This window comes from Pristiophorus japonicus, chromosome 12 (genome assembly GCF_044704955.1).
Source record: "Pristiophorus japonicus isolate sPriJap1 chromosome 12, sPriJap1.hap1, whole genome shotgun sequence".
Classification (NCBI taxonomy): domain Eukaryota; kingdom Metazoa; phylum Chordata; class Chondrichthyes; family Pristiophoridae; genus Pristiophorus; species Pristiophorus japonicus.
Genome location: NC_091988.1, coordinates 30,486,199 through 30,498,637, shown reverse-complemented (window position 1 = coordinate 30,498,637; position 12,439 = coordinate 30,486,199). Strand labels below are relative to the sequence as shown.

The 12,439-nt window shown below is 41.7% G+C and overlaps 1 protein-coding gene across 3 annotated transcripts in view; it reads left to right on the top strand.

Annotated features, from left to right (window-relative positions):
* Positions 1-12,439, top strand: part of flnbl (filamin B, like) — a 185,829-nt gene that overhangs the window by 97,021 nt on the left and 76,369 nt on the right. For all 3 annotated transcript variants that reach the window (XM_070895259.1, XM_070895258.1, XM_070895260.1), the window contains 4 exons: positions 1,006-1,254; positions 2,000-2,097; positions 7,367-7,514; positions 7,721-7,839. In XM_070895259.1, the coding sequence (XP_070751360.1) occupies positions 1,006-1,254; positions 2,000-2,097; positions 7,367-7,514; positions 7,721-7,839 (614 nt within the window). The remainder of the gene's footprint in view (positions 1-1,005; positions 1,255-1,999; positions 2,098-7,366; positions 7,515-7,720; positions 7,840-12,439) is intronic.

Sequence of the window (12,439 nt, the reverse complement as noted above, 5' to 3'; positions counted from 1 at the left end):
GAAATGACTTTTTTTTTGGTGTTCAGTTCTGATGTTACTTAATATTGCTAACCATATTGGGTGTGGTTGTGAACTGGGAGGCCTGGGTGACTAATCCAGAGATGGAGTTTAAATTTCGCCATGACCCAAGGAGGAAACCTGCATGATTACCTGATCTGGCCTATAGGCCTCCAGTCCCATGCCAAGCATGGCTGGCTCTTAATGTCCTAACAAGCCACTCATATATATTTGCATTAAACCACCACCACTTCATCACATTTTCAGGGCAACTAGGGATAGAAAATAGGTGCAGGAGTAGGCCCTTCAAGCCTGCACCACCATTCAATTTGATCATGCAACTTTAGTACCTGTTTCCTGCTTTCTCTCCATACCCCTTGATCCCTTTAGCCATAAGGGCCACATCTAACTTCCTTTTGAATATATCTAACGAACTGGCCTCAACAACTTTGTGGTAGAGAATTCCACAAGTTCACAATTCTGAGTGAAGTTTCTCCTCATCTTGGTCCTAAATGGCTTGCCCTTTATTCTTTGACTGTGACCCCTGGTTCTGGACTTCCCCCCCCCCCCCCCCCCCCCCCCCCCAACATCAGGAACATTCTTCCTGCATCTAACCTGTCCAATCCAATCAACATTTTGTTTGAGATCCCCTCATTCTTCTAAATTACATTAAATATAAGCCTAGTCGATCCAGTCTTGTCAGTCCAGGCATCAGTCTGGTGAACCTTCACTGCACTCAATAGCAAGAATGTCCTTCCTCAGATTAGGAGACAATAAATGCCAGCCTTGCTAGCGATTGCTACGCTTCCATGTAATTGAAAAAACACTAGTCTGTGGAGGGTGGGATGGGACGGGGACATCTCTTTTTGTTTCAAAATACTTAATGGAATAATATCTTTCTGATTTGAAGTCATTGTGCAGAAAATATACAAATGTGATTCTCCTTTCTTTCTACCCCCCCCCCCCCCCACAATGTGGTTATTAAATGGTGCTGTTTTTATTTTTCAGACAGCAAAGCCATTGTGGATGGAAATCTGAAACTGATTCTAGGACTCATATGGACTTTAATTCTTCACTACTCTATTTCCATGCCAGTTTGGGATGATGAAGGAGCTGATGACGCCAAGAACCAGACACCCAAACAAAGACTGTTGGGATGGATTCAGAATAAACTGCCTGATTTGCCAATCACCAACTTCAGCAAGGACTGGAAAGATGGAAAAGCCCTGGGAGCTTTGGTCGATAGCTGTGCCCCTGGTAGGAACCATGATCAAACAGCACGAACTGCTGTGCAGATTTGAATATTGCAACTTTTTCAGCACTACTTCTTTTTCTCCATGCCAGTCATCAATTATGAACAGAATGAACAAACTGTTTGCCCATCAGCCAATACCTTTCTCTGCTGACCCTTAAAAGATGCTTAGAAATAACTTAAATTTTCCCTAAGTGGGAAGGTCCTGGATTCTGGTTAACTGATCTGTCCACCAGATTGTTTAAGAGTGCAAGTGTGAACCTATAATTGCTCCCTTTTTTAGAAATGAAGGCCATGAAAAAGTAATTGGCTGATCAGCCTGTTTTCGAATGGACGCGTTTCACCTGTGCACTGCCCCAGTCCCTGGTGCGATAAAGACATTGAGCTCCACTTGCATTTTGTACCTACTGTTGCTGTTTTGGCATGTACAAGACCATTACTGGGGGCATAGATCACTTACTGAGTGTTTATAAAACAACAAATAGATGTATATTAAACTGGTTGGGGGTGGAGAAAGATTTTCTAATTTTTGGCTCATCCAAGGGATGTATTGGCTTAGTGCTAACTACCTTGTCGAGTTAATTTATAGGGTTTCCAATAATGCACTGTCTGGCGTGCTCATGGGGATAGTGCTAATTTCTAGATCGGGGAATTGCCATCTTATACTGAAGTGCACTGATTTAATATTCTATCTACATGGTGACATGTCAGGGGAACATAATTACCTATAAAGTCACATTTTCTCTTCAGGTTTGTGTCCGGACTGGGAGATCTGGGACGTGGCCAAACCAGTCGATAATGCACGTGAAGCTATGCAACAAGCCGATGACTGGCTTGGAGTACCACAGGTAAAAAGTAAATTAACTTGATAAATAACTCCAGTATATGCAATGATTTCAGGGTTGTATTTTGAATTGCACAACTGCAATTTCCCAAAAGTTAAATCTCAAGACAAAGTTGAGATGGTGGGTTGTAGGTTTGGCAGGTCGGGTATACTCAAGTAGTGAGTGGTTCCCGTGTTTAAACTTGCAAACACAGCGTTTCCAAGAAATTTAACTCTTCTGGTTACACAACATTTACTGAAATAAGTTGCAATAGTATTGATTGAGAGAATTATCCTGTGGTTCATTTGTCAGTAAAGTGCAAACAAGGTTTGTTACTGCTCTTTGGTTCAGCTAGCGTCATTTTGTAACATTTCTTATGATCCTTGACTAAGTTGCAACTTGCCTCATAGTTTGGGGTTTTGGTTGCTTCACTTGTAAAGAGGCTGCTTGCATAATACAGGCACTCTAAATGTGGTCTAACAAGTTTTCATTGGCTAAATTATAATTCAAGCACTGATCATCTTCAACTATTGATCAAGTGCTGATATTTCCGCCATGAACCAGTAACATTTACTGAAATCTGTTTTTAAAAACTTTTGCAATTCTCAATGCCGTGGTGCAGGTGCAATGTTTAATTTAATGCTGCTACAGTGGTTTTATATTTTAATTACTATGGCCATTACTCATATATTTTTATCTACAGGATACTAACAATACTCATGCTAATTTGTCATTCATCTCACCCATGCTACTTGCCTCTCCAAAAGATCTTGCAACCAAACTAATTGAGCGGAGTGCACACTTGTGGTCTCCCGTGAAATTGTGTAGGACAAGTTGGTGCAACTTTTCCTTTTATCATGAATTATATAGACTGAAGTGGTCTTGTCACTATCTTTCCCAAAGTAAATCTAACCTCCAATTCAATTTTAGAACGGGTTCTCAAACGATTGGATCATAAAATGCGAGTCATTTAGTAAAGTTTATGGTATTTGGTGTTTTAAAAATAAATCGTGCAGCTGAAGTGTGCAGTCAGCTTTATTAAATTGCAAGCATTAGAAATTAGGCATCCTTTCACCTCCTGCCCTTCCCAACACGTTACCTAATCACCACAAACTCTTGCCTGGAAACTGACAAGTGTCTCATGATAAACCCTCAACTTTACAGGATAATGTGTCGAGCTGCATTTACCATTTTACCAGTGATAGTGGCTACATGGAATTCTAAATCAAAGTTGTCTAAAATAAGTTATAAATATTTCATGCTGCAAAAGGGTCTGAATAAAATCTGGTTTCATTTATATTTTTAAAAAAAAACACAACTTTTTAGCATTGCATGCTCTCTTACATTTGGTCATACAAGCTTATCAGCTTTTTAGTCAGTGCATGTTTCCTAACCAAGGCTACCATTTTATATAGGGCGGGTGGGCAAAACGTGTGACCAACACGGGAGTAAGCAGGCCATGCCATTTCCATTTGGTAATGGTGTGGCTATAAAAGCCTTCAGCAAAACAAGAGCCTAGTGTACTTGGTACTGAACCCAGAGTATAACAGATTAAAAATATCAAGGATCTCTAAGCCGTTCTAAATATTGCTAATCTAAGCAACTTTGATTTAAATAAATACCACCAAACTTCGAGGATTTAATTGGATGTATTCTGTGCATTCAATTAGTGCCCCTTCTTTGAACTCATATGGCTCCTTCTATTCTTCTAAATGCTGAATTGTGGCAGCAACATCCAAAGACAAGATGTCAAGTTCCATGTACACTGATGCCCAGTTCTACCCCACCACTGCCTGTCAGCCTGCTTGTCTAACATCCCGTCCTGAATAATTGGAGGAAATTGCAGCTCAAACGTTGGAAGAATAGAGCCATCACTTTTGGCCCTCGTCACAAACTCTGTACCCTCACCACTGATTCCATCCCCTTCCTCAACCACTGTCAAGTTCAACCAGACTGTTTGCAACTTCGGTGTCCTATTTGACCCTAAGCAGGGCTTCTGACCAATATCTTCTCGTATCTCACTTCCTAACAATTCCTGTCACTGTTCCTGCCTCCGCTCATGTGCTGCTGAAACCCTCAACTGTGCTTTTGTTGCACCAGACTCGAACGTTGCCCTGTCCAGCCTTACTACTACCACTCCATAAATCTGAGCTGATCCAAAACTCTGCTGCCCATATCCCTATACCCCACCAAGTCCTCACCCATCACTCCTGTTTGCTGACTTGGTCAACCCTACTAATATTTCCTGCTTTGGCTTGGTATCTGATTATACTTGAGTGCCTTGAAGTTTTTGTATGTAAAAGTCGCTATATAAGAGTTGTTTTGGTCATTTGATTTATGATGTAATTAGTTTGTTCATCAGCCCCCATTTACAATGTGATGCCCCCTACCCCACCCTAAGTACCATTGGCTGGGTATACTGTATATGCAGCTGGTGTGTTCCACTGGGCTTTGGCCATGGATCTCATTTCAAGCAGGTCCAAAGTTGGTAGCTTCTATTGACCTCCAAGGAGGTTAAGTGACTGAATTGATTAAATCATTGGAACAGCATTCAGGCAATGCTGGGTGAGAGTAAGAAAATGGCCTTATGAAAAATGTTTAACATGCCATTTGGCCCCTCGAACCTGCTCTGCCATATATGGGATATGGAGAGAAAGTGGGAAAGATGTTCAGAAGTGAATGATCAACCACGATCTTATTTGAATGGTGGTGCAGGCTCGAAGGGCTGAATGGCCGCTTCCTGCACCTATTTTCTATGTTTCAATAAGATCATGGCTGATCTGGTCATGGACTCAGCTCCACTTTCCTGCCTGCTCCCCATAACCCTTTTATTCTCATCATTCAAAAATCTGTCTATTGCTGCCTTAAATATATTCAATGACGCAGCCTTCACCGCTCTCTGGGTCAGAATTCCACAGATTTACAACCATCCTGAAGAAATTTCTCATCAGTTTTAAATGACTGCCCACTTATTCTAAGACTGTCTCCTTGTTGTAGTTTCCCCTGAGTGGAAATATCCTTTCTGCATCCATCTTGTCGAGCCCCCTCATTATCTTAAGTTTCAATAGATCACTTCTCATATATAACTCTACTGTGTATAGACCCAACCTATCATAAGTCAACCCCCTCATCTCCAGAATCGACCTAGAAAACCTACATCTCCAGAATCAAACTAGTGAACCTAGAAATAGTAGATGCATTGGTCATTTTCCAACATTCTATAGACTCTGGATCAGTTCCTATGGATTGTGGGGTAGCTAATGTAACCCCACCTTATTTTAAAAAGGAGATGGAGAAAATGGGGAATTAGACTGGTTTGCCTGACATTGGTGGTGGGCAAAATGTTGGAATCAATTATTAAAGATGTAATAGCAGCGCATTTGGAAAGCAGTGACTGACAGGATCGGTCCAAGTCCGCATGGATTTATGAAAGGGGAATCATGCTTGACAAATTTTCTAGAATTTTGAGGATGTAACTAGTAGAGTGGACAAGGGAGAACCAGTGGATGTGGTGTATTTGGACTTTCAAAAGGCTTTTGACAAGGTCCCACGCAAGAGATTAGTGTTCAAAATTAAAGCACATGGTATTGGGGGTAATGTACGGACGTGGATAGAAAACTGGTTGGCAGACAGGAAGCAGTGTTGGAATAAACTGGTCCTTTTCAGAGTGGCAGGCAGTGACTAGCAGGATACCACAAGGTTCAGTGCTGGCACCCCAGCTATTTACAATATGCATTAATTTAGATGAAGGAATTGAATGTAATATATCCAGGTTTGCAGATGCCACTCAACTTAGTGCCAATGTGAGCTGAGGAGGATGCAAAGAAGCTGCAGGGTGACTTGGACAGGTTAGTTAAGTGGGCAAATGCATGGCAGATGCAGTATAATGTGGATAAATGTGAGGTTATCCACTTTGGTGGCAAACAGGAAGGCAGATTATCTGAATGGTGACAGATTAGTAAAAGGGGAGGTGCAACAAGACCTGAGTATCATTGAAAGTAAGCATGCAGATACAGCAGGCAGCAAAGAAAGCAAATGGCATGTTGGCCTTCATAGTGAGGGGATTTGAGTATAGGAGCAGGGAGGTCTTACTGCAGTTGTACAGGACCTTGGTGAGGCCATACCTTGAACATTGTGTACTGTTTTGGTCTCAATCTGAGGAAGGACACTTGCTATTGAGGGAGTGCAGTGAAGGTTCACCAGACTGATTCCCGGGATAGCAGGAGTGACTTATGAAAGACTGGATCGGCTAGGCTTATATTAACTGGAATTTAGAAGAATGAGAGGGGATCTCATAGAAGCATATAAAATTCTGACAGGATTGGACAGGTTAGATGCAGGAAGAATGTTCCTGATGTTGGGGAAGTCCAGAACCAGGGGTCAGTAAGGATAAGCGGTAACGAGATGAGACTTTTTCACCGAGGTGTGAACCTATGGAATTCTCCACCACAAAGTTGAGTCCAGTTCGTTGGATATATTCAAAAGGAAGTTGGATGTGGCCCTTGTGGCTGAAGGCATCAGGGGGTATGGTGGGAAGGCAGGAGTGGGTATTGAAGTGGCATGATCAGCCATGATATTGAATGTTGGTGCAGGCTTGAAGGGCCTGCTCCTGCACCTATTTTCTGTTTCTCTGAACAGCCTCCAATGCAAATATATCCCTTTTTTAAATACGGAGACCAAAACTGTACGCAATACTCCAGGTGTGGCCTCGCCAATACCTTGTACAGTTGTAGCAGGACTTCTCTGCTTTTCGACTCTATCCCCCTTGCAATAAAGGCCAACATTCCATTTGTCTTCTGATTACTTGCTGTACCTGCATACTAACTTTGTTTCATGCACAAGGACCCCCCAGGTGTCTCTGTATGGCAGCACTTTGCAAATGTTCTCCATTTAAATTATAATTTTGCTTTTTTCCCTCTTCTGTGAAACTGGATAACCTCACATTTTCCCACATTATACTCCATCTGCCAAATTTTTGCTCACTCACTTAGCCTGTCTATATCCCTTTGCAGATTTTTTGTGTCCTCCTCATGACTTGCTTTCCCACCAATCTTTATCAGCAAACTTGGCTACATTACACTCTTAACGTATTGGTTAACATACTTTAATACATACATATTGGAAATGTAATACTTAACACGGTGCTAATCTTAACTTTCCTTGAGTAAATATTGCTTGCAGTTTACACTGGTGGTTTGGAGCCTAGTACAAAGTTTACAATGGCATTGTATTTGATGAAGTGAAAATCCTATTTTGAGTTTAATGTATTCACTGTTTAATATCTCTGTTCCAGGTGATTGCCCCAGAGGAAATCATACACCAAAATGTAGATGAACAGTCAGTAATGACTTACTTGTCACAGTTCCCCAAGGCCAAACTTAAACCTGGAGCTCCCTTAAAACCCAAGTTGAATCCAAAGAAAGCGAGGGCTTATGGTCCAGGTAGGTGTGTGTAAATCTTTGCATTTAGACCAGCTGAATTTGAAGCAGTGACAATCTATCTTCAGTTTGAAGAGTGAAAGCCCCCTTTCAGTAATGCTTGGCAATTACTTGGATCAGTTCCCTGGCTTGCATTGCTTGCTAAAATATTTCAAAACCCTGAACCTTTTTTCTGTTTTATTTAAACAAAACTCTTAACTATCTTGTAGGAATCGAGCCTGTGGGTAATGTTGTGATGCGTCCTGCTATGTTCACTGTTGAAACAATCAGTGCTGGGCAAGGTGAGGTGATGGTCTTTGTGGATGATCCAGAAGGTCAGCGAGAAGAGGTAATCTCTTTATAACAGTACATTCCATTCTGAATATTGCATCGGGGAAAAGAGTAAAATTGCATTGCAAGATTTAGTTACAATTATTAGGGAGTTAATTGTTGAAAGCTGAAATTTTATTCAAGTGTTATTTGTGTACTAAAAATAGCTGTCCCTGATATTGGGTCTATCACAGCCAACAGCTTGAACTGTGTCCAGCATTCCCATGTTCTCGTTGGCCCCTGTATTTAAAATTAAACACAAACAATAGGTATATAAAAAGGAAGTGGCCAAAGTAAATGTTCATCCCTTAGAGGATGAAACTGGGGAATTAGTGATGGAGAACATTGAGATGGCAGAAACTCTGAACAAATATTTGTTATCTGTCTTTATGGTAGAGGACACTAAAAATATCCCAACAGTGGATAGTCAAGGGGCTATGGGGGGGGGGGGGGGAAGGAACTTAAAACAATCACTAAGGAGGTGGTACTCAGTAAGATAATGGGACTCTAGGTGGATAAATCCCCTGGACCTGGATCCTAGGGTCTAGAGAAGCAGCGGGAGGGATAGTGGATACATTGGTTGGTAATTTACCAAAATTTCCTGGATTCTGGGGCGGTCCCAGCTGGAAAACTGCAAATGTAATGCCCCTATTTATAAAAAAAAAAAGGCAGACCAGTTAGCCTAACATCTGTGGTTGGGAAAATGTTGGAGTCCGTTATTAAAGAAACAAGACATTTTGAAAAACATAATTCAGTCAGGCAGAGTCAGCATGGATTTATGGAGTCATGTTTGACAAATTTGATGGAGTTCTTTGAGGATGTAACGATCAGGGTGGATAAAGGGGAACTAGTGGATGTGGTGTATTTGGACTTCCAGAAGGCATTTGACAAGGTGCCACAAAAGGTTACTGCACTAGAGCTCACAGGGTTGTGGGTAATATATTACCATGGATAGAGGATTGGCTAACAGCAAACAGTTGGGATAAATGGTTCATTCTTGGGTCGGCAATCAGTAACAAGTGGGGTGCCACAGGGATTGGTGCTGGGACCCCAACTATTTACAATCTATAATAACTTGGAAGAAGGGACTGAGTGTAATGTAACCAAGTTTGCTGACGCTACAAAGATGAGCGCAAAAGCAATGTGTGAGAAGGGGAGACAACCTGCAAAAGGACGTGGGCAAAAATTTGGTTGATGCAGTACAATGTTGGAAAATGAGGTTATGCACTTTGGCAGAAAAAAATTGAGGAGCAAGTTATTATTTAAATGGAGAAAAATTGCAAAGTGCTGCAGTACAGCAGGACCTGGGGGTACTTGTGCTTGAAACAAGGATAGTATGCAGCTACAGCAAGTGATCGGGAAGGCCAATGGAATCTTGGCTTTTATTGCAAAGGGGATGGAGTATAAAAGCAGGGAAGTCTTGCTGCAATTATACAAGGTATTGAGGCCACACCTGGAATACGGCATTCAGTTTTGGTTTCCATATTTAATAAAGGATATACTTTGGAGGCAGTTCAGAGAAGGTTCACTTGGTTGATTCTGGAGATGAAGTGGTTGACTTGAGGAAAGGTTGAGTAGTTTGGGCCTCTACTCATTGGAATTCAGAAGAATGAGGTGATCTTATCGAAACGTATAAGATTGAGGGGGCTTGACAAGGTGGATGCAGAGGATGTTTCCACTGATGAGGGAGACTAGAACTAGGGGGCATCATAAATTTTAAATGGGCAGCCCCTTATTCTGAGATGAGGAGGAATTTCTCTCCTGAGGGTTGTAAATCTGGAATTTGCTGCCTCAGAGCTGTGGAAGCTGGGACTTGGAATAAATTTAAGACCGAAATAAACAGTTTCTTAACCAAATAAGGGGTTATGGGGAGCGGGCGGAGAAGTGGACCAGAGTCCATGATCAGATCAGCCATGATCGTATTGAATGGTGGAGCAGGCTCGAGAGGCTGTATGGCTGCCTCCTCCTATTTCTTATGTTCTTATGTAATTGACTAATCATCTAGTGTATCTATTTCTGGCTTATGAATAAAATTATCACTTTTTCTCTATGTAGGAAAAGATCTGTGGTCCATAAATTCAAATTCATGAAGTTGTCTAAAATTGAGAAGATAGTGTCTCCCTCAAACCCTGCAAGATCATTTATTTAAAAAAAAAAAAATTCCAAGACATAAATGTATATACCAATTTTATATTTTAGCCCCTATAATTGAATAAGTGAATTAATTTGCTGTTCTGTCACTTAAAGAAAGAAGAAAAGTAAAATGGGAGGGCAGAGGCCTGATGGCTCTGCCTCAATTTGAGGAGTATTTGGAATAAGGTGGATGAATTAACTGTGCAGATAGCACTTAATGAATATGATATAATTGGCTCCAGGGTGACCAAGGCTGGGAACTCCACATCCAGGGGTATTCGACATTTAGGAAGGATAGACCAAGGAAAAGGAGGCATTGCTGGTTAAAGAGGAAATTAATGCAATAGTAAGGAAGGACATTAGCTTGGATGATGTGGAATTGGTATGGGTGGAGTTACAGAATACCAAGGGGCAGAAAACGCTAGTGGTAGTTGTGTACAGACCACCAAACAGTAGTAATGAGATTGGGGACAACATCAAACAAGAAATTAGGGATATGTCAATCAAAGTACAGCAGTTATGGGCAACTTTAATCTACATATTGATTGGGCTAACCGAACTGGTAGCAATGCGGTGGAGGAGGATTTATTAGTGTATTAGGGATAGTTTTCTGGACCAATATGTCGAGGAGCCAACTAGAGAGCTGGCCATCCTAAACTGGGTGATGTGTAATGAGAAAGGACTAATTAGAAATTTTGTGCGAGGCCCCTTGGGGAGGAGTGACCATAATATGGTAGAATTCTTTATTAAGATGGAGAGTGACAGTTAATTCAGAGACGGGTCCTGAACTTGAGGAAAGCTAACTTTGATGGTATGAGATGTGAGTTGGGTAGAATAGACTGGCAAGTGATACTTAAAGGGTTGGCATAGGCAATGGCAAACATTGAAAGATCACATGGATGAACTTCAGCAATTGTACATTGCTGTTTGGAGTAAAAATAAAACAGGAAAGGTTGCTCAACCGTGGCTAACAAGGGAAATTAAGGATAGTGTTAAATCCAAGGAAGAGGCATATAAAATTGGCCAGAAAAAGCAGCAACCCTGAGGACTGGGAGAAATTTAGAATTCAGCAGAGGAGGACTAGGTTTAATTAAGAGGGGGAAAATAGATTGAGAGGAAGCTTGCTGGGAACATAAAAACTGACTGCAAAAGCTTCTATAGATATATGAAGAAAAAAAGATTAGTGAAAACAAACTTTGTTCCATTATAAAGTCACCGGAATCTGACTGCCAGGGACCTAAAAAAAAAAAAAGTGGACCAGTTAAACATTTGGTTCTGTCTTCACGAAGGAAGACACACATAACCTTCTGGAAATACTAGGGGACCGAGGGTCGAATGAGGAGGAGGGACTGAAGGAAATCCTTTAGGTGGGAAATTGATGGGATTGAAGGCTGATAAATCCCCGGGGACCGATAGTCTGCATCCCAGAGTAGTTAAGGAAGTAGCCCTAGAAATAGTGGAAGCATTGGTGGTCATTTTCCAACAGTATTGACTCTGGATTGGTTGCTATAGACTGGAGGGTAGCTAATGTAACACCACTTTAAGAAAGGAGGGAGAGAAAACGGGTAATTATAGACCGGTTAGCGTGACCTCAGCAGTGGGGAAAATATTGGGATCAATTACTAAAGATTAAATAGCACATTTGGAAAGCAGTGATGGGATCAGTCCAAGTCAGCATGGATTTATGAAGGGGGAATCCTGCTTTACAAATCTTCTAGAATTTTTTGAGGATGTGACTAGTAGAGTGGACAAGAGAGAACCAGTGGATGTGGTGTATTTGGACTTTCAAAAGGCTTTTGACAAGGTCCCACAAGAGATTAGTGTGCAAAATTAAAGCACATGGTATTGGGGATGACACACTGACGTGGATAGAGAACTGATAGGCAGACACGAAGCAGAGTCAGGATAAACTGGTCCTTTTCAGAATGGCAGGCAGTGACTAGTGGGGTACCGCAGGGCTCAGTGCTGGGACCCCAGCTATTTACAATATACATTAATTTGAATGAGGGAATTGTGATATATCCAAGTTTGCAGGTGACACTAAGGCGGTGTGAGCTGTGAGGAGGACGCTAAGAGGCTGCAGGGTGACTTGGACAGGTTAGATGAGTGGGGAAAATGCGTGGCAGATGCAGTATAATGTGGATAAATGAAGTTATCCACTTTGGTGGCAAAAACACTAAGGCAGAATATTATCTGAATGGTGGCAGATTAGGAAAAGAAGTGCAGCGAGACCTGGATGTCGTGGTTCATCAGTCATTGAAAGTTGGCATGCAGATTCAGCAGGCGGTGAAGGCAAATGGTATGTTGGCCTTCATAGCTAGGGGATTTGAGTGTAGGAGCAGGGAGGTCTTACTGCAGTTGTACAGGGCCTTAGTGAGGCCTCACCTGGAATATTGTGTTCAGTTTTGGTCTCTTAATCTGAGGAAGGATGTTCTTGCTATTGAGGGAGTGTAGCGAAGGTTCACCAGACTGATTCCTGGGATGGC